The sequence below is a fragment of the Eurosta solidaginis genome, chromosome 1 (genome assembly GCF_040869045.1).
Source record: "Eurosta solidaginis isolate ZX-2024a chromosome 1, ASM4086904v1, whole genome shotgun sequence".
In the NCBI taxonomy this organism is placed as follows: domain Eukaryota; kingdom Metazoa; phylum Arthropoda; class Insecta; order Diptera; family Tephritidae; genus Eurosta; species Eurosta solidaginis.
In genome coordinates, this window is record NC_090319.1 from 292453185 (window position 1) to 292475887 (window position 22703).

Here is a 22703-nt window from a genome sequence, read left to right on the forward strand (position 1 = left end):
CAGTATACATATATCTATGGTTAAGTGAAAATATGTTTACGAATTGGGCGTTATGAATATGGAAAGTTTCCAGGGTTTTAAAGGGCAGATATTTTACCAAAATATGATTTTACTTTGGCAAAAGGTGTCGCAGGATTTCGCACTGTTATTTCTGCCATGAAAAGTTCCTGAGTGAAAACTCTTCTGCCTTGCAGATGCCGTTCGGAGTCGGCGTAAAAACATGTAGGTGTCGTCCCGCCAATATGTAGGAAATATTAAAAGAAGCACGACGCAAATTGGAAGATAAGCTCGGCCTTAAATCACTTCCAATTTTATCGCGCGTTGCATAAGATGTACTGTTGTTATTTAAAATCCCTGAAATGTTGACTGAAGAGTTTGTGCTTATTTTTTGTTCACTTGACTCAATTAGGTATAAATAGCGCCCACAAAATTGATCTGGGTGTACTTTATTCTTAAAAAGTGGTGTAAAAGTTCTTAAACTAAAATGAATTCGCGCATTTATTTGGCGATCCTGTTTGTCGTTCTAACCTGCCGTTTAACCTACACGAATGGGCAATATCGCTGTAGTATGCAATAAATATACCACTGTTTATTTTTATAAAATAACTTTTAATATAAAATCCTAAATGTATACTAACATTTCGTTTTAAAAATTTATATCTAAATGAAAATTTTTGAAACAATCATTTCAAAATTGGAACATAAAAAATTAACAAGAACAAAAATTCAATTTACTTAAAGTAGGTTCATTTAAAGTTGAATATAAATATAACCCTACAATACTCCCCCTTCCGGAGATTTAACGTTAAATAAATTAAAAGTAACTTTCTTTTTTGTTTTTGTGTTAGGTATCTGTATTTTGTCAATCATTGCTGGTTTTAAACGATCAATAGGAATAGATTTAATTTCATTATTTATCTCAATTTTAAAGTTTAAAAAAATCGTAAAAATTTGACAGGAAATAAACTATTTCCCAGAAATGGAATATATGTAAACGTCTAGATTATCTATTGACGATTTATTGTAGATCAAGATATGTGGAAACGGTCTAAAATTGATTAGCTTGAAACTGGATACTCACAAAACTTCAGGGAACTCCAAATAAAAAGTTCAAAATTTCCAGTAATATTTGATGAATAACAAAAACAACAAGAGATTAGCCCATAACAGAACTCGGTGGAGAGAACTCGTTTTTGCCCTATGCTCCTAAAGGAGCGATATCTGTTTTTGTAATTTACTTAACAAAAATTTCAAGATAGGTATCAAGGGATAAAAATAAATAAATAAAACGTTTTTCTAAATTCGAAGAACTTATGATGCGAGAAGATAATGTTGCCAACAAACTGACAAGGAAACTGAAAAATAAACAAGAAACAAAACACGATAAACTCCGAAATAAACGAAATGACATCTTGGTTAACAACAACAGCAAAAGCGATGAGTGGTTTGTAAACAAAACCAAAGTAGAATTTCCAGCTGATATAAAAGCTCTATTATCGAAGGGTCCAAAGTTCGCGATCCCAATAGAAAATAAGAGCTTTCCATTATTCAAATACATAGCTGACGGTGAGAATTTAATACAAACACACAAAACCGAAGAGCAGAAATAGGAAGCGCGAACAAAATTAGCAATATTGATAAAAGATCATACAACAACAACACGGCAAAGTGCAATAGATCGTGCAATACTAGATACAGTGGGACGGACACGTAAATTTCTCAATAAAAATGACAAGATTCGTATTTTAACTTCTGACAAGGGAAACAAAACAATAGCAATGGAACTCAATGACTATAACAATAAAATGGATGAAATATTAAATGACCTGACGATGTATAGAATTCAGAGACAAGATCTCACTTTAAAATTACAAAATAAAAATAATAGTCTTGTAGATAAACTTTTTAAAATGGAATTAGTTTCGAAGAAAGATAGAAATAAACTTACGACTACAACGGCACTACCCCCACGGATATATGGATTGCCGAAAATCCACAAGAAAGGAACACCATTAAGACCGATATGCTCGGCCACGGGATCACCAGCACACGCACTCTGCAAATACGTTGCATATATTTTAAAAAACGTCACCACCAGTTCATTATATAATATAAAGAACACACAAGACTTTAAAGAAAAGATCAATAACTCTTATATTTATGACGATGAAAAGATGATATCCTTTGACGCAGTTTCATTGTTCCCTAGTATACCGACAAATCTAGCACTTGACATAATAAGAAATAAGTGGACAACAATAGAAAAATATACGAAAATACCAAAAAAAATGTTCATAGAAATATTAAAGTTCTGCATTAAAGATAATCGGTATTTTAAATATAATGAAACAACATATACACAACTAAAAGGATTACCGATGGGATCACCAACCTCCCCAATAATAGCAGATATTGTAATGGAAGAACTGTTGGACAATGCGATGAACAAATTAGCACGAAAACCAAGATTATTAACTAAATACGTGGACGATCTTTTGGCAATAATCAATGAAAACGTGGTACAAAACATACTTGACGCACTAAATTCTTTTGACAAAAATATTAAATTCATTACGGAACTCGAGGACGACGGAAAATTACCCTATCTAGATTCAATAGTAATACGACGAGGAAATCAACTAAAGTTAATGTGGTATAAGAAGTCCATAACATCGGGTAGAATTATAAATTATTATTCTAAACATCCCAAAAACATGATCATAAATACGGCAATGGGCTGTATAAGACGAATGATGAATATTACAGATGACACTTACCATAATGACATAGAAAATGAAATAAATATATTGTTAAAGGCCAATGATTTTCCTGATAAAATTATAAAAACTCTTTTAAAAAGATATAAATCACCAAATAGTCAACGTAGAGAGGAAAATCCGAAAATAATCAAGTCGTTAACTTATGTACCTAAATTATCTGAGCGCCTATCAACATCTGACATCTATAATAAAGAAGATATTAAAATAGCACACAAACCTATGAGCACTTTAAAAAGTATTTTTAACCAAACGAAATCGAAAATACCGCAAATGGAAAAAAGCAACATTATTTATCAAATCCCGTGTAACGGAAACGACAAAGAATTATGCAACAAAGTATATGTTGGAACAACTAAATCTAAATTAAAGATGATTTAAATATAAATGACCAAAAAACCGCACTTATGACCCATTGTGCAACGAGAAAGCACTGCCCGAATTTTGAAAAAACAATAGTACTTCAACAAGAACAACAATATGGAAAGAGATTCACACTTGAAATGCTGCATATACTAAACACACCAACTAACACAAGAATTAACTACAAAACAGATGTAGCAAACACCGCGCTCTCCTATAGGCATCTAATAAAACCAAAATAGTTAACAACTCCACGTACAAAGGGAAAGACGTGTCAAAAATGTATGTTTTCAATGTTTAAGAAGTTTTGTTAATAATTGTTAATTGTTGTTTGATGTAAATTATATGTTATTTTGTGTTCTGTTTGTTCATAGTTCACCCTGAGGACGGTTATCGTGCATAACCGAAATATATTGGTAAAAATTTAAAACATCTGTGTTTTATTTTCCAAAACATCAGACCTCAAGCCGGCAAATAAAAATTTATAAAACGTTTTTCGTTTCAATTACCAAATTTATAGCAGTTTTTTCTTGAAATATCGAAAGTATTAAAATTAACTAAATTGACAAAATTAAAAAAAAAAAAATGCCATTGCTATTTTTCTATTCGCTGCTGTTCATGAACATACAAAATGTTAACGCTGTATATATATGTATATAAATGATATGATCATGTATATATGTATTTATTTATATACATATATAGGTATGTATGTATGTATATTTGCACAATCAATGCGATATATATCTGACCATTGCTGACACACGATTCATCCAACAATTGTTACATATCAAAATATTCATGTCAACTTGGCGCTATTCTAGATAGATTGTTGCTAGAAAATTGAGATTTCAAAATTAAAATCCATTATAGACTTGGAACGGCTCGCTTCGGGGTAGTAAATTCAGTATTAAATGCGCGCGAGGCAAATACAGCCATCCCACGCTCAAATCACTCTGGTCCGTTTAAACAAACAAAAATGGACAAATTATAGTGCAAATTTCAAAACGCGAACGACGCGGTATATTCTTCCCATTTAGATCATTTAATAGTATTACAAATTAGTAAAGAATAGAAATGCGAGTTTTAATATTCTTTATCGAGTTCTCTTAATCCTAGTATGTGTGATCATTTCACAACAAAAAATAAATTTGCAATAGATATAAAAATATTGTATTACATTTTTTATATTTTTAAAAACACGAACATTTATACATCTACGCCTGCTTTCATTATTCGCGTCCCATTGGAATTAACGCAATGACTAAAAATTCATATTTGGACTCGGTAAAAATCCTGTCCGGAAAGCCATATCCTTTACCACATGTACATAGCTCCAGTAGTCAGGACGCATCTAGAAGTATACGTCTTAATCGAGGTCTGGGTCTCGGTATCAATGAGCAAAGTGAACGCTTACAATGGTGTCCTGGTGTAACATGTTGTAAACTTTTGATTATCATTCCAGTAATATTATTGCCAGTAACACTTGCATTAATTCTCTTAATGCGTATGGACAATATGCTAACTGCGCTTCGACTGCAAAAAGAACAACAGCAATTACAGCAACATAAATATCCGGCATATTTTGAAGATATAAGTTTTAATTTGCTGCCTAATAAGGATGATTTTATCGAGGATATAGTCAATGAACAATTTATACTGCCCTCAGATATTGAGAGGAGACAGTTAAATGAAGAGAAGCGAATCAAACGTTGTATAACCTTTAAGTTTGGTTTAAGTGAAACAACAGAAGTAGAGGACAGGGATATAATGAAGGATGCGCGAATCTCTTTTCTACCACAAGGTACTACAGCAATACCTCGCGAATGTTTAGATAAACTAAGTTCGATCAAAACCGATCGCAGTTTTGTAAGCGATGCAGTTGAGGAAATGTGGCGTAGACGCTTACGTCGTACTTCCGGTGATAACACTGATGCAGATCAATCTAGAATAATTTTAATGAAAAACGTTGGACGTTGATGAAAATCCTCTTAGTAAAGAGGAAGTGCGACTTTTTGGTGCTACGTCAGCGTTACAGACATTCTGGAATGAGGAGGGTACAAAAGAGAGTATACGAGATGCTCAGGCTAAAACAATGAGAAAATACATAGATACACGTGTGAATCCATGTACAGATTTCTATAAATATGCCTGCGGTAATTGGGAGCGTCTACATCCCATACCCCAGGACAAGGCTGGTTTTGACACCTTTGAAATGTTGCGTGAAAATCTCGATGTTGTACTAAGAGAACTATTGGAATCCAAAAAAGATGCAGGAACAGCGACATCACATAAAAAGGTTATAGATATTCAGCATAACAATTGCGAGCATAGAATAGAAACAAATGCTGATATAATCAAATCAGGATCACCTGTTCCTGGTGCCGTAGCGGTTGTGAATGAAAAAACAGATATATCGAAATCGGATCAGGATGAACTAAAAGAGAAAGTTGTGCACCTACGACGCCACATCGTTCAACATAGGGATATCCTAGGACCAATACTTCGTCGTTATAAACGTCAAAAGATTGCAACAAACAAACGAAAACGTTTGATGAGTCTCTTTGGAGGGGATAACTTTTCACCAGAGGATGTAAGCACAACCGAATATTTCGAGACAAATGATGCCCAACTGAAAGCTAAGTATCTTTATCAGTCTTGTATAAATACAAATCTGCTTCAAAGGCGTGGCATTAAACCTTTGCTAAAATTGATAGAAAATCTGGGTGGATGGCCAGTATTAAATCCAAACTGGAACTCACAAGATTTTGAGTGGCTTAATTTAACAGCGCAGCTATGTCGTTACAATAACGATATTCTTATTGTCGAATGGGTAGGTCCCGATATAAAAAACTCCGATGAAAATGTTATACAATTTGATCAAACTAGTCTTGGTTTACCAACACGTGAATATTTCCTGCAAGTCATGAATGCACGCTATTTAACGGCATATCAATTGTTTATGTCTGATATAATGCAGAAGTTGGGAGCACCACGCGATCGTGCTATTAAAACAGCTGCTGAAGTTGTTGCTTTCGAAACGCGACTCGCATCGATAACTGCACCGGCGGAACAACGTTTAAATGTAACCAAACTATATAATCGATTGACTCTTAAACAATTAAATCAGACTGTACCGGAAATAAACTGGCTGCGTTACCCAAGTACTCTGCAAGATCGTACCGTACGCGACTCTGAAGAGGTGGTCATTTATGCATTAGATTATATGAATGATCTTGTGAGATTAATTCGTACAACCGACACCAGTACTGTGTCTAATTATTTACTTTGGCGTTTTGTGCGCCATCGCATTAATAACGTTGATGATAGTTTTGAGGATACAAAACAAAATTTTTACCGTTCACTATTTGGCCGCGAAGAGAGTCCTTTACGTTGGAAAGTCTGCATTGCACAAGTAAATACAAATATGGGCATGGCCTTGGGTTCAATGTTTGTGCGGAAATATTTCGATGAGAATAGTAAACGCGATACACTTAAAATGACACATGAGCTGCAACAAGCTTTTCGTGAAATATTAAGCAACACAGACTGGCTTGACACGAACACGAAGCACTTAGGTGAACTCAATGTAAACGCCATGTCGCTAAAAATCGGTTATCCAGATTTTATACTTAATCCTACCGAGCTTAACGAGAAATATACAGGTATACGAATACATCCTGATCGTTACTTTGAAAATACTTTAGCCGTTCTGTTACATACGGCCAGAACGGAACAAAACAAGCTACAAGAATCGGTAAATAAAACAGCACCAGCAATTGTGAATGCCTACTATAGTCGCAATAAGAACCAAATTATGTTTCCGGCTGGGATACTCCAACCACCTTTTTATCATCGCCATTTCCCACGATCATTAAATTTTGGTGGAATTGGAGTAGTAATTGGTCATGAACTGACTCATGGCTTTGACGATAAGGGTCGGCTATTTGATCGTAATGGCAGCATACATAAATGGTGGACAGTACAGCAATTATACAGTTGGGGAGGTTGGCATATCGCTAAATGGCGAAAGCACACAAGGTTAGTGCAAATTTTGTATGTCAAGACTTAAAACGACCTAAATTTTGTGTTTTAATTTAAACTTATACATGATTTCTAAATTTTTAACGTATCCACTTTCTAATTTTTTATACTTTCACAGGGGAAAACATTGCTGATAATGGCGGGTTACGGCAAGCATTCCATGCATATAAGGCCTGGCTGAAAAATAATCCTCAGGCTGCTACCGACGAGCGCCTTCCCGGTATCGATATGACTGGCGAACAACTTTTCTTTCTCAATTTTCATTCTCAAGTATGGTGCGGTGCAATGCGACCTGAAGCGGTTCGCAACAAACTGAACACAGCGATACATAGTCCCGGTAGATTTCGTGTTGTTGGAACGCTTTCTAACTCTAAAGATTTTGCTAGAGAATTCAAATGTCCTGAAGGTTCACCCATGAATCCAGTTCATAAATGTAGTGTGTGGTAGATTGGGAAGAAATTGAAAACCTGCTACAACCATATCAATACGGGTGCGTAATGAAGGACACAGGGAAAATAGTTTTAAAAAAATTATCTTTAACGAAAATTATGATATGAAGATTTGTTTAAAATAATTTTTATTTAAATCTCAAACTAATACGAAACTATTTTTCCATTCACGCCTGATGATTAATATATTTTTTAGTACAAACGTAAGCAATTAATAACTCATTGCTCCAAACTATGCATCTGCGATTAAAAAAGTGGCATACAAAATTATTTGGAAATTTGATTTTTTCTTCGTTATTCGTTCTCTTTTTTTTAATGAAAACATCAAAAGGAAGAAAGTCGTCACTCATAAAATGAAAAAAATAATGTTTACTGCTATTTTCTTACCCGCAGGTGTATATGTTGATTAGAATGGGCTAAATTTAAATAAAATGTCTTTTGGTATGGAGAAATTTCAACTTTTTATTAAAAGTCCACCAGGGCTAAAACCCGTAGTACATACTCAAATAACTTGCTTTACATATTCTTGGAAGATCTTAAAAAAAAAAGTTTAAAGTTTTTAATATCTTTTTCAATAACTCTATAAGGACCATCATACGGATGCTGCAAGGAATGTTTGTTTATCACACGTACGAAAACAAAATGATAATCTTTTAAATCTTTTGGAACAAAAATAACGCTAGAATTTTGATGATGTTCCAAATTTGATTTAAAATTTTTAAAATGCTCACGCAGACTACTTAAAACATTGGCTGAAGTTACATTCTCTGTAGTTGAAACAAATAATTCACCAGGTAATCTGAAATTTTGGCCATAAGCCATTTCAGCTGGTGTTGCCGAAATATTTTCTTTAAAAATCGGTCGCAAACCCTTAAGCGCTATAAGCGCTATTTGTAACTCTTCATACCAATCCCTGGACCCATTCCTAGCCATTATTGAAGATTTAAGCTGTCTATGGAAACGTTCTATCATTCCATTAGCTTGGGGATGATAGGAAGAAGTCGTTATTTGATGACTTCCAAGAAATTTTTTTTAATTCCAAAAACAACATTAATTATAGTTAATATGTAACGATATGAAACAGGCAAGAGTCCGACAATATCTAAGTGAATGTGTTCAAATTTAGTTTTTGAAATTGGAATTTTCACAACTGGAGATTTTGTATGACTATATACTTTCGATTTTTGGCAACTTATACATTCTTTGGACAAAAATATTTCTTAACTATCAAACGACGTGTAGCTCTACTACCAGGATGTGAAATCCCATGTAGTATATCAAACATTATTTTTCTTAAATTGTTTGGAATTAATGGCCTAGGATTTTCTCCTGACACTTCGCACCATATATTGAAGTTAAGAACAGGAATTTTTATTAGTTTCAAATTTAAAAATGTTTGCTCTGAGGTAAGTTTGCCTATTCACTGTCTTGTTGCTGTTCACTTTTTAAAATTTTTAAATTAATGTCCGAATTATTAATCGCTTCTACTTCAAACGCACGAGATAATGTATCAGCTACAACATTTTCCTGTCCTTTAATATACCTAATGTCATTCGTAAACTGTGCAATGAATTCCATATGTCTAGTTTGTCTTGGACTGCGTTCTGTTTTTGAATTTAAAGCAATTACTAGAGGCTTATGATCTGTGAAAACTGTAAATTTACGTCCTTCTAGAAGGTAGCGAAAATGTTTAATGTTAAAATAAATAGCTAACAGTTCCCTATCAAATGCACTATATTTAATTTCGAATGGAGACAATTTCTTTGAAAAGAATGCAATTGGTTCTGATTTATTATTAAACGTTTGATGTATGACACCAACTATAGCCGTATTGGATGCATCTGCATTTAAAGAAAGTTTTGCATCTTTGTTAAAATGATTTAACAATATCGCAGATGCAAACTTTTCTTTAATGCATTCGAAAGCTTTGTTAGATGTATCGTCCCAAATTAAAATCTTGTCTCGCTTCTTATTTATTCTATTAATTAAATCATAGATAACTGTAGTAAACTCTGCTAATTTTGGTATATATCGATGGTAATAAGTAACCATACCAATAAATTTGTGTGCCTGCTTAATAGATTTTGGACGATCAAAATTTCGAATGGCTAAAACTTTTTCTTCCGAGGGCCTAATTCCCGTTTCAGAAATATTATGTCCTAAAAAGTTAACATTTGTTACGCCAAAAGTACATTTACTTGGTTTTATATTTAAACGGTACTCCGTGAGGCGCTGAAATAGTACACGAAGATCTTGGAAATGTTGTCCCTCATTTTCGTTTGCCACTAAGAGATCATCAATACATATATGTAAAAATAAAGTCCAAATCATTAACTACTTCATTAATAAACCGTTGAAAAGTTTGCGCGGAGTTTCTAAGCCCGAAAGGCATTCGTACAAATTCAAACATGCCAAAAGGCGTAGTGATTGCAGTTTTATAGATATCCTCTTCTGCCATTGGAATTTGATGATAAGCTCTTACCAAATCTAGCTTCGAAAATACTTTCTTATTTCTGAGATTCATGTTGAAGTCATGAACATCGGACACAGGATAACGATCAGGGACTGTTACAACGTTTAATCTTCTAAAATCTCCACAAGGACGCCAGTCATTTAACTCCTTCTTGGGTACAAGATGCAAAGGAGATGCTACCGCTGAATTAGAAGGCCTACATTTCCCTGTCTTTACTAAAAAATCGAATTCAGTTTTAGCTACTTTGAATTTAATAGGGGCTAAACGCCTTTGTTTAGAAAATGGCAAATTTCCTTCAGCGACTACTCTGTGAACTGTTGTATGTCTAACTGGTTGTGAATAATTTGGTTCAGAAAATAAAGAAGGGAATTCTTTCAATAACTTTGTAAATTTCTTATCAACAGCGAAAACTTTTGGTAGCGAAACATTACAAACCCATGAAATTGTATTAACTGAAAGACATGTTAGAGGATCTACTAAGCATTTGCGTTTAAATCAACTAAGAAACCATATTTACACCGAAAATCAGCACCGATAATTTTGGAGATTCTGGATCAGGGGCAATTCTGAATAACCAACTTTGTGCGGTGGCACAAGGTGATTGTAATATCCTCACTATGCCGAGTTTATTTACAGATGTAACAAATCAAATAGTTTTAAACTTTTTAAGAACCAATATATCTTGGAGAGTGTTGTTATAAATTCATTGTTTGGTGGAATATCACCCTTACTCGACAGAACACCGAATTTCGAAACATTTTAAGATAGGTCGTTTTCGAAAGAGCAGTTGAGATATGGTGACATTCCACTCAACGGTCGAACTGGCGATACTTATTTTATATACCATGTACAAATAAATTATGTATTATGATTGTGAGTAAATAAATATTTTTGATTGTATGCAATGAAAGTGGTAAGTATGTAAATGCCTTAAATTGTGAGACCAAAATTTGATCTACTGTAAAGTTCCATCGTGTATGAAAAGATCATGAGATAAAAAGAAAATTTTGGAACAACTACTTTGAGACCCTGGCAAACTCCGTGTAAAGCAGCTGATCCAAGCAGCTCTATGGAAGTCAACGTAATGGGTTATCGAAGTCAGAGAATAACGCCTTAGTCATAACTATACCATAGCCAACTGGTTAGGTTTTGGTTTTCCCCCATACCCATAATCATTTGCATTGGCGAATTTATTCACATCTTGGATATTATATTTTTTGTTTCGAAATTTTTTACATTTTCTATTTCATAAAGTTATCACACCTTTTAGGTTAAGGCTCCAATAACCTATGCAAGCATACATATATCAATGGTTAAGTGAAAATATGCTTACGAATTGGGCGTTATGATGGTTTTACTTTGGCAAAAGCTGCCTCTGATCAAACTGTCTTGAAAACCCTCAGTATCGGAGCCACTATTAAAAAAAAATACTTGGCGCGGTTAACCTCCGAGGAGATGTAAGCCTAAATTTCGCTTCCAATTTAGGTTGTGCTTCTTTTTAGTTTTCCTACAAATCGGAGGGACGGGACCTACATATTTAATGCCGACAGAAATACACTCGGAGTGTTTGCAAAACGACTGCCAAGGGGCGACCCCGCTTAGAAGAACTTGTTTTTTTAATTGAAACAACGTTTCCTTACTCATTGTGCGGGACTTTAACGCAAGACCTTTAGTGTGTTTAGAGGAGCACGCTACCACTATCCCAGCGAACACAGTATCTAACGATAATGGAATATTGTGATTTTACATTAGAACTCTAATATCGTTCTCTAGTGCATCTCTTACCGAAATCTAGATCAGAGTACTTGGCTATAATTCGATTAGAGGACGATTTAAGAAACACTAAAATGCGATGCTGTCACAGTTATCGATTATTCGTAGGACATGATTATTATCATTAGGCCTGGAAGCACTGCGACCTTTGTGCAGATCTACTGTGCATCAGCTTTCAGCTAAATTTGTATGTGACGGCTTTTCTTCAAACTTCTATTGCATTGATTTCTGCCTCAAATATGGTCGGGTAGCATCCCATTGGTATCGATTTCTTGAATATCGGCCCATTGATTAGATCAGATTAGATTTTTTTATATTAGATTTAATTCATTTTCTTTCAATATGTTTTTTACATATATGTATAAAATAGGAACTTAAATTCATAAAATTAGTCATAAATGAAAGAAAATTAAGGCACTCACTAAAATGGTAAACAAGTTTGGTGTAGAATGCCGTCAAAAATTAAAATTGATGAACATGTACGATATGTGTGGGGTGAAGGTAGAGATAATCCATAAGTTCAATGAGTTAAATAATGAAAATAATAAAACATTAAAAATAACAACTTTGGTTTCAGTTTACTAAATGACAGAGTTCAGCAAAGTTTTGATGTAGTCGTGTGACAGCTCTATTAAAAATGATTTAACATTTTTTAAAAACTCTCACAAATTCCTAATGACACGCATAGTCGCAGGTATCTTATTGAATACTTTACAAAAAGCGATAGTAAAGAAGTTATTAAAATGAGTAGTACGAGAAGTGGGAACAACAACAAGTCCGAGTGAGTTTTGCCTCAAGTTATAGTTGTCTGAGACAAGGCTGTGTAAATACAGCGAATAATTAATATTTTTTAAGGTTTGTGTTTTACCGGAAGAATTTTCAACTCCCTGAATAAGACCATGCTGTGGTGAAAACGGTTAACGTTGCATATCTTCCTTATGAAACATTTTTCAGTAATATGATGTTGCTGGATATTATTATGAGAAGCACCCCTCCAACAGCATATGCCATATTGAACCAATGAGTGAACCAACGCGTAGTAGATCGTTCTAAGCGTTTCGTTTGAACATATCTTCCTCAGACTATAAAAATAGCGAACTGTGGATAGCATGTAGGACTTCAGGCGATAAATATGTGTTGACCAACTTAAGGATTGGTCCACAGAAATTCCCAGATATTGGAAGACTTTAACTCTTTCAATTGGAAAACACTTGTCGCTACAAGTTGTTTCAGAATTATACCACTCTCTCTGCTCTGGGCACAACAAATTGTTTAGAGCCAAATATTCGCAGTCAGTGGCGTGGAATATAATATCAATATTGGAAAAAAAATTTTGAATGTAAATCGTAATACATCATCTGTGTTTTCCTGCTGGCATTCATTTTATATGTAGCAAACCACACTCTCAGCACCTACTACCAAATCTAGATAGTTCGTTGAACTATAGGCTATAGCAAGGTCATCTGCAACCGCGGTTGCCTTCCCAAAAAAGGGCAAGGAAAATATGGATTACAAATAAACCAAAAACAATGTCAGACCTAAGACAGAACATTGGGGTACTCCCAGTCCCTGTTAATAGTAACAGAATCACTAAAACAACTGTCAACCTTAACTTTTTGCGCTCTTCCTCATAAGTAAGATTTCAACCAGTTATACATAAAACCATGAAAGTCCAAGCAATGTAAATTATTTAACAAGATTTGGTGATCTACCATATAAAATTCTTTCGTGATATCTACGAATAGGCCAGCACAGTTCTATTTTTTGTCTAACTCCCTATATATAAAGCAACAAAAGTTCAAGAGGGCATCTTCGGTGGAACGTCCACATGAAAAACAAAATTGCAACGGGCTGAAAAAATTTTTGTTGATAAGAAATTCAAGAATTCTACATTTAACAAGATTTTCTAAAGTTTTCGAGATGGAAGAAAGTAAAGAAATTGGTCGGTAATTATTTATATCTTTTTTGTTACCCTTTTTGAATAAGGGAATGACTACAGCACATTTCAAGTCAATTGGAAAAATTCCAGAAAAGATGCTTTTGTTAAACAAATAAATTAAAATATCGACTAAATTTAAAGCGACATTTTTCAAAACCTGATTGGAAATTCCATCAGAGTCACAATATCTTAAGTTATCTAAATGTTTACACCACTTTGGGATAAAACAATTGGTGAGTCGACTGATTTAGAACTCCGATTTGAAAGATTGTTTATTACCTTCCATTCCCTCTATTGGTTCCCATACGATGCTCTGAACTCATTTCTATAGGAACTGTCGCATTCAAAACGGAGTTCTTTCCTTAACTTTTTACATAAGCCTTGATACCGAATACGAATCCTCGTATTGGACGGATATTAAGCGCACTTTCTCGCAAGCTTATTTTTAAGGCGAATGGTTTTAACCAACCGCTTGCTGATCCAAGGTTTCAGCTTTATTTCGGACCTAGGTGGAGTGAAAGAAAAGCTTGCTGCCTGTATATGGCTTATAAAAATATTTAAGAAGATTTGGTATGCAACAGAAACGTTATTCTCAGCATTAACTAAGTCCCAGGACTCAAACCGTAGGCTTTTGTTAAGGAAACCGAAATTAATCTGGTTAATTTAGAGTTAGCATTACTGCTATTCGGTTTTTTTTTTTGCGTGTAATGTTTATTACTAAGCCTGCCATAGAATGGTCTGTAATGTTTAGATTGAGATTTATGCCAGTAACAATATTAAATATATAACTGCTGCTGCCAACAGTATACATGGTCGAGACAGCTCGCAGAAACACGACGAGTAGGTTCATTTAAAAAGGATGTTAGCCCATGATTAGTCAGTTATAGCACTCAGGAGGATATCTAAATTAAGGTCACCCATAATAAAAAAGTTACCAGAATTTTGACTGCAAAGAAGGTAGATGGCAGCTTCCGTTCTTGCGTCATCGAATCTCGATCCATCCTTGAACCAGACCTCTGAGCCAGGGTCATTATAAGGATTCCCCGTGGGTTCTGTCCATAATGAACACTTCAAAGCTCGGTGAGATTCTAAGCGGAGGGGACATCCGCCTGGAACATACTACACGAGTCAGGAAGGCGATATGACTCATTTATTTGCAAATACTTTGAGAGAAATCCAGCTGCAATTCTGAAGAAATTGTATTAAAGTAGTAATAGCCCTCGATAGGCGGAGCTTCCTTGAAGCGCATGTAGTTAAAAAAAATAAAATGTAGTTACAGAACATATAATTCGGTAATGGACCTACCTTGGCATTGAAAAATATCCTTGCATATACGGGAAATGAGAGACTAAGATAATTTTACCTTCTTATAGAAGAAGCTGAACCATTTCACATGAGTGAACCGATAACTGGGCGCCCTCATGATTCATGCTTCTATCTTCTAGGCATCGAAAAGGTCTTTATGTAAGATTGAATTGAGCGGTCCATAAAGATCTTACATCGATTTAATTTGTCCTTAGTATTAGCAGAATGCTTTTGACTATCAAATGAAAAATTTGTTGACCAACTCTTGCTCACTTCCCGTGCTTCAGTTCATGCCTTTCCGGCCTAATTATTATACGCAACTCATGTCCTCTTTCTCTTGAACGGAGTACGTAGAAGACGTTCTGTCTGGCGTAGATGTCACACAGCATGGTTATGTCAAAATCTATCGAGTGGTCATCCCACACTACAACGCTATCATGATATCTTTAATAGCCAAAATCAATTAAACCTACAGTGAAAACTGTCTTCAATATCGGCTGAGAATTTTGGACTCCTTTAAAACATAATCACATAAACGCAAACATTAATTTTGTTTACATAAAGCTACTAGCATCTTTGGCAGACATTTTTGTGACCGAAAATTGGCTTACATGCATTTCAAAAGTGGTACCCCGGATTCCCGAACAACCGCGTGGCAGTTAAAAGAGATTCTGTTATCTCTGGATACATATTATAATTAGCTTTAGTTCTGAGTGATCAGATCACCCGTGACCCCCACAATTTTAGAACTCGGAACCTTGATTGCTGCCGCTCTATGAGAATAAATGTGAAAAATGTTACGTAACCGTAAGAACTCTTGAGAGAACTTTCGCTTGAGAGATAAGTGAAAATATATCCGAGAATTCTGTATAGATTACTTCAGAAAGACTTGGAATAGAATCAACATGCCAGAACCTAATTTGTCGAAGCAAATCGGTCGAATTGTCTTAATGGGTTCGCATTAGTGCCAAATATTTCTTTAGTTAACACTTACATTGTGAATATTAAAATATGCATTTCAAAGCAATCGCATGTAAGTTTATACAATACCAATACATACACACATACAGGCGGCCACCGTGGTGTGATGGTAGCGTGCTCCGCCTACCACACCGTATGCCCAGGGTTCACACCCCGGGCAAATCAACATCAAGATTTTAGAAATAAGGTTTTTCAATTAGAAGACATTTTTTCTAAGCGGGGTCGCCCCTCGGCAGTGTTCGGCAAGCGCTCCGGGTGTATTTCTGCCATGAAAAGCTCTCATTGAAAACTCATCTGCCTTGCAGATGCCGTTCAGAATCGGCATAAAACATGTAGGTCCCGTCCGGCCAATTTGTAGGGAAAAGCAAGAGGAGCACGACGCAAATTGGAAGAGAAGCTCGGCCTTAGATCTCTTCGGAGGTTATCGCGCCTTACATTTATTTTATTTTAATACATATACATACAATACCTGTAGGGAGTGAGTAAATAATAAAAGAAATTTCTGGTTCAGGACTAGACCTTAAGAACCACATAAGTACTAGTTCAACAGCTAATATATTTTCTCCATTTCATTTCCAGTCATTTTCTTTTATTGCTCTCTTATTTACAAGTGACTATTCTCATTCCATATAACGCTTTCGCATTTTCAATTTACTAATCCCATTTTCATATAATGGTTTCGCATGTAAAATTGACTTTTCTCATTTAAAACTGATTATTCTCAATGACAATTGACGCTTTCGAATCAATTCGTATTTACAATTGACGTATCTCATTTCCATCATCTTCATTTACAACTGACATTTCTAAATTAAAAATTGACGTTTTCGAAATTTCATTTGACGTTTTTTCATCTGCAATTGACTAGTCTTATATTCATATGACTCTTTCACATTGACATTTGGCGCTTTCTTATTTTCAATTTACTAATGTAATTTATTCTTTACTAATCAAATCTTAATTTTAACTGATATTTTCTTTTACAAGTGAATATTCTCACATAAATATGCTGCTTGCGCATTTAAAATTAACTTATCCCATTTTTGTATGGTAGTTTCGCATTTAAAATTGACTTTTATCATTTACATCTGACGATTCTCAGTTACAATTAACGCTATCGAATTTTTATATGATGGCTTCTCATTTACAAGTAATTACGCTCATTTCGATATAACGCTTTCGCATTTACAATTGACTAATCGCTTTTCGGTATAACGCTTTTGCTAATACAACTGACTATTCTCAATTACAATTGACGCTTTCGAAATTTCTTTTGACGCTTTTTCCTTTACAATTGACTAACCTCATTTCCATATGAAGCTTTCCCATTTATATCTGACGCTTTCTCACTTACTACTGGAAATGGTGTAGTTCTAAAGTGGAAATATAGAACTAGTTCCAAACTACAGAAAAGGTAGTGCAGTGGGGACAATTTTCACTGTCTAGGGCATCTAGCGTAAACGTAACTATTTAATGAAATGTTTTGAACTTTGAAGCTTCTAGCCGTAAAAAAGGGGCAAAAAAATACAGTTTATATGGGGTATATAATATATGTACCACCGATCTCTATGATTTTTTCAGACAACAATATGTACTATACACGTAAGCATTTGGCACAATTTGAAGCTTCTAGCTGTTAAAATGGGGAAGAAATTGCGCAAAGTTTCTTATCTGAACAATCGGTTGTATGAGATATATACTATATATACCACCGATCTCAACGATTTTTTCAGACAACAATATGTACTATACACGTAAGCATTTGGTACAATTTGAAGCTTCTAGCTGTTAAAATGGGGAAGAAATTGCGCAAAGTTTCTTATCTGAACAATCGGTTGTATGAGATATATACTATATATACAACCGATCTCTATGATTTTTTCAGACAACAATATACGCTATATACGTAAGCAATCGGTGAAATTTGAAGCTTGTAGCTGTTAAAATGGGGTAGAAATTGCGAAAAGTCTCTTATCTGAACAATCGGTTGTATGAGATATATACTATATATACAACCGATCTCTATGATTTTTTCATACGTAAGCAATCGGTGAAATTTGAAGCTTATAGCTGTTAAAATGGGGAAGAAATTGCGCAAAGTTTCTTATCTGAACAATCGGTTATATGAGATATATACTATATATACCACCGATCTTAATGATTTTTTCAGACAACAATATGTACTACACACGTAAGCATTTGGTAAAATTTGAAGCTTCTAGCTGTTAAAATGGGGAAGAAATTGCGCAAAGTTTCTTATCTGAACAATCGGTTGTATGAGATATATACTATATATACAACCGATCTCTATGATTTTTTCAGACAACAATATACGCTATATACGTAAGCAATCGGTGAAATTTGAAGCTTGTAGCTGTTAAAATGGGGTAGAAATTGCGAAAAGTCTCTTATCTGAACAATCGGTTGTATGAGATATATACTATATATACAACCGATCTCTATGATTTTTTCATACGTAAGCAATCGGTGAAATTTGAAGCTTATAGCTGTTAAAATTGGGAAGAAATTGCGCAAAGTTTCTTATCTGAACAATCGGTTATATGAGATATATACTATATATACCACCGATCTTAATGATTTTTTCAGACAACAATATGTACTGCACACGTAAGCATTTGGTAAAATTTGAAGCTTCTAGCTGTTAAAATGGGGAAGAAATTGCGCAAAGTTTCTTATCTGAACAATCGGTTGTATGAGATATATACTATATATACAACCGATCTCTATGATTTTTTCAGACAACAATATACGCTATATACGTAAGCAATCGGTGAAATTTGAAGCTTGTAGCTGTTAAAATGGGGTAGAAATTGCGAAAAGTCTCTTATCTGAACAATCGGTTGTATGAGATATATACTATATATACAACCGATCTCTATGATTTTTTCATACGTAAGCAATCGGTGAAATTTGAAGCTTATAGCTGTTAAAATGGGGAAGAAATTGCGCAAAGTTTCTTATCTGAACAATCGGTTATATGAGATATATACTATATATACCACCGATCTCTATGATTTTTTCAGACAACAATATGTACTATACACGTAAGCATTTGGTACAATTTGAAGCTTCTAGCTGTTAAAATGGGGAAGAAATTGCGCAAAGTTTTTTATCTGAACAATCGGTTGTATGAGATATATACTATATATACAACCGATCTCTATGATTTTTTCAGACAACAATATACGCTATATACGTAAGCAATCGGTGAAATTTGAAATGGGGTAGAAATTGCGAAAAGTCTCTTATCTGAACAATCGGTTGTATGAGATATATACTATATATACAACCGATCTCTATGATTTTTTCATACGTAAGCAATCGGTGAAATTTGAAGCTTATAGCTGTTAAAATGGGGAAGAAATTGCGCAAAGTTTCTTATCTGAACAATCGGTTATATGAGATATATACTATATATACCACCGATCTTAATGATTTTTTCAGACAACAATATGTACTACACACGTAAGCATTTGGTAAAATTTGAAGCTTCTAGCTGTTAAAATGGGGAAGAAATTGCGCAAAGTTTCTTATCTGAACAATCGGTTGTATGAGATATATACTATATATACAACCGATCTCTATGATTTTTTCAGACAACAATATACGCTATATACGTAAGCAATCGGTGAAATTTGAAGCTTATAGCTGTTAAAATGGGGTAGAAATTGCGCAAAGTTTCTTATCTGAACAATCGGTTATATGAGATATATACTATATATACCACCGATCTCAATGATTTTTTCAGACAACAATATGTACTATACATGTAAGCATTTGGTAAAATTTGAAGCTTCTAGCTGTTAAAATGGGGAAGAAATTGCGCAAAGTTTCTTATCTGAACAATCGGTTGTATGAGATATATACAATATATACAGCCGATCTCTACGATTTTTTCAGACAACAATATATGCTATATACGTAAGCAATCGGTGAAATTTGAAGCTTATAGCTGTTAAAATGGGGCTAAAATTTGCGAAAATATATATATATATACTATATATACCACCATATATATATGTGGCACCCTGCACTATTCCATCTTCATACATACTAGCTTTTACTACATATGTTCTATTTTGTACACCTGTAGTTGTTATTCATTTTCTCTATACCATTCTTTTTGCAATACTGACTGGCTAACAAGTGCGCGCTTATACGATAGCGAAATAAAAAATCTTCAACACAGTTTTTAGTTACAACAGTTAATAAAATATCAATATTTATTAACCACGGTTTATTCTTACTTACTTACTTAATTGGCGCTTAACCGCCTAAACGGTTATGGCCGTCCAACAAGGCGCGCCAGTCGCTCCTTCGCTCCGCCAACCGGCGCCAATTGGTCACACCAAGGGAGTTTAAATCGTTTTCCACCTGGTCCTTCCAACGGAGTGGGGGCCGCCCTCTACCTCTGCTTCCATAGGCGGGTTCCGATAGAAACACTTTCTTGGCCGGAGCATCATCTTTCATTCGCATAACATGGCCTAGCCAGCGCAGCCGCTGCGTTTTAATTCGCTGGACTATGTTGATGTCTGCGTATAGCTCGTACAGCTCATCATTAAATCTTCTTCGGTACTCGCCATCGCCAACGCGTAGAGGTCCATAAATCTTTCGAAGAACTTTTCTCTCGAACACTCCCAAAGCCGCTTCATCTGCTGTTGTCATGGTCCATGCTTCTGCCCCATATAGCAGGACGGGTACGATAAGTGACTTGTAGAGTATGATTTTCGTTCGCCGAGAGAGGACTTTACTTTTCAATTGCCTACCTAGTCCAAAGTAGCATTTATTGGCAAGATTGATTCTTCGCTGGATTTCAGTGCTGATGTTGTTGCTAATGTTGATGCTGGTTCCCAAATAAACGAAGTCTTTTACTATTTCGAAATTATGGCTGCCAACAGTAGAGTGGTTGCCAAGGCGCATATGCGCTGACTCTTTGCTCGATGACAGCAGGTACTTCGTTTTGTCCTCATTCACCATCAAACCCATCTTTACCGCTTCTTTTTCCAGCTTGGAGTAAGCAGAACTAACAGCGCGGGTGTTTAGGCCGATGATATCAATGTCATCAGCATATGCCAGTAATTGCACGCTTTTATAGTATATTGTTCCAGTGCGGTTAAGTTCTGCAGCTAGTATAATTTTCTCCAGCATCAAATTAAAGAAATCGCACGATAGGGGGTCACCCTGTCTGAAACCTCGTTTAGTTTCGAACGGCTCGGAGAGGTCCTTCCCAATTCTGACTGAGCTGATGGTGTTGCTCAGCGTCATTTTGCACAGCCGTATAAGTTTTGCGGGGAAACCAAATTCAGACATAGCGGCATATAGGCAGCTCCTTTTCGTGCTGTCGAAGGCGGCTTTAAAGTCGCCGAAGAGGTGATGTGTGTCGATTCTCTTTTCATGGGTTTTTTCCAAGATTTGGCGCATTGTGAAAATCTGGTCGATGGTAGATTTACCAGGTCTGAAGCCGCACTGATAAGGTCCAATCAGCCGGTTCACGGTGGGCTTCAATCTTTCGCACAATACACTTGAAAGGACCTTATATGCGATATTAGGAAGGCTGATTCCACGATAGTTGGTGCATTTTGCAGTATCCCCCTTCTTGTGGACTGGGCAAAGAACACTTAATTAAATAGTCGTCTCGTAACTGGAAGCAATTTGGGGGGTTTAAAATCACCAAAACCAACCAAAACTTGTGACCCCGCAGACAATTTTTCGGGTAACGGCAAAACATCCCGTTAAGTCACACCACCTCTTGAAACGGGTTTACATATTCCAATTCATCATCACACCACGACCACGCGGTTTTCGCTGTTAAGTCGACAACATGAACAACGACAGCGGTTTATCAACGAATACGGGTACTCCACCACAACAAGCTGCGCCATCAGCAAACAATATAGCAGTTGTGTACGCAAGGCTCCCAGTACCACCGATGTGTAACACCAACATCGAAGCATGGTTCACTACCATGGATTTTTGGTTTACAGCATCGGGTATTACTGCTGATAAACAAAAAACAGCAACAATTCTAGCAGCACTTGATCCAAATGTTATAGCACAGTTGAGCGACGTCATTGCCTCGTTACCACAAAACGACAGGTTTGACTACGTAAAGCAGAAGATCATCGAACATTTTGCCGATAGCGAGCAGCGACGATTAAATCGCCTTTTGTCAGAATTGCCGCTAGGAGACAAAAAGCCGTCAGAACTCTACTACGAAATGAGGAGAGTTGCTGGTAGCACTCTGGGGGAGGCAGCCCTAAAAGGCCTCTGGACGAAGCGTTTACCAGAATTCGCGCAGCCAGTAGTAGCCGCCTCATCTGGAACTGCAGCCGAATTTACAAAAATAGCTGATTCCATTGTCGACGCCATTTCTCCAAACCATATCAACAAAGTCAGTGCGGACCAACCCAACGAAATTAACGAGTTACGTGCGGCCATAGTGGAGTTGGGTAGAAAATTCGAAAAACTAACATCTCGTTCACGTTCTACGAATCACGGTCGCAGTACCTCACGTGCACGACCTCGAACTGGTAACTTATCTCCAAGAGATTCCGCATCAGGCGCATCGGTTGATGAAT

The 22703-nt window shown here is 35.6% G+C and overlaps 2 protein-coding genes across 2 annotated transcripts; both read left to right on the plus strand.

The window, feature by feature from the left end:
- Window positions 1-826: 826 nt before the first annotated feature.
- Window positions 827-4537, plus strand: LOC137243554 (uncharacterized). The gene is made up of 2 exons (XM_067771367.1): window positions 827-3422; window positions 4449-4537. Exon 1 carries the CDS (start codon window positions 1779-1781, stop codon window positions 3156-3158), a length of 1380 nt encoding a protein of 459 aa, XP_067627468.1. The 5' UTR covers window positions 827-1778; the 3' UTR covers window positions 3159-3422; window positions 4449-4537.
- On the plus strand, window positions 3985-8076 carry LOC137243545 (neprilysin-4-like). The gene is given in 4 exon segments (XM_067771358.1): window positions 3985-5116; window positions 5118-7118; window positions 7120-7181; window positions 7303-8076. Coding segments are annotated over 4 exon segments (3108 nt in total). The 5' UTR covers window positions 3985-4400; the 3' UTR covers window positions 7632-8076.
- Window positions 8077-22703: the final 14627 nt, after the last annotated feature.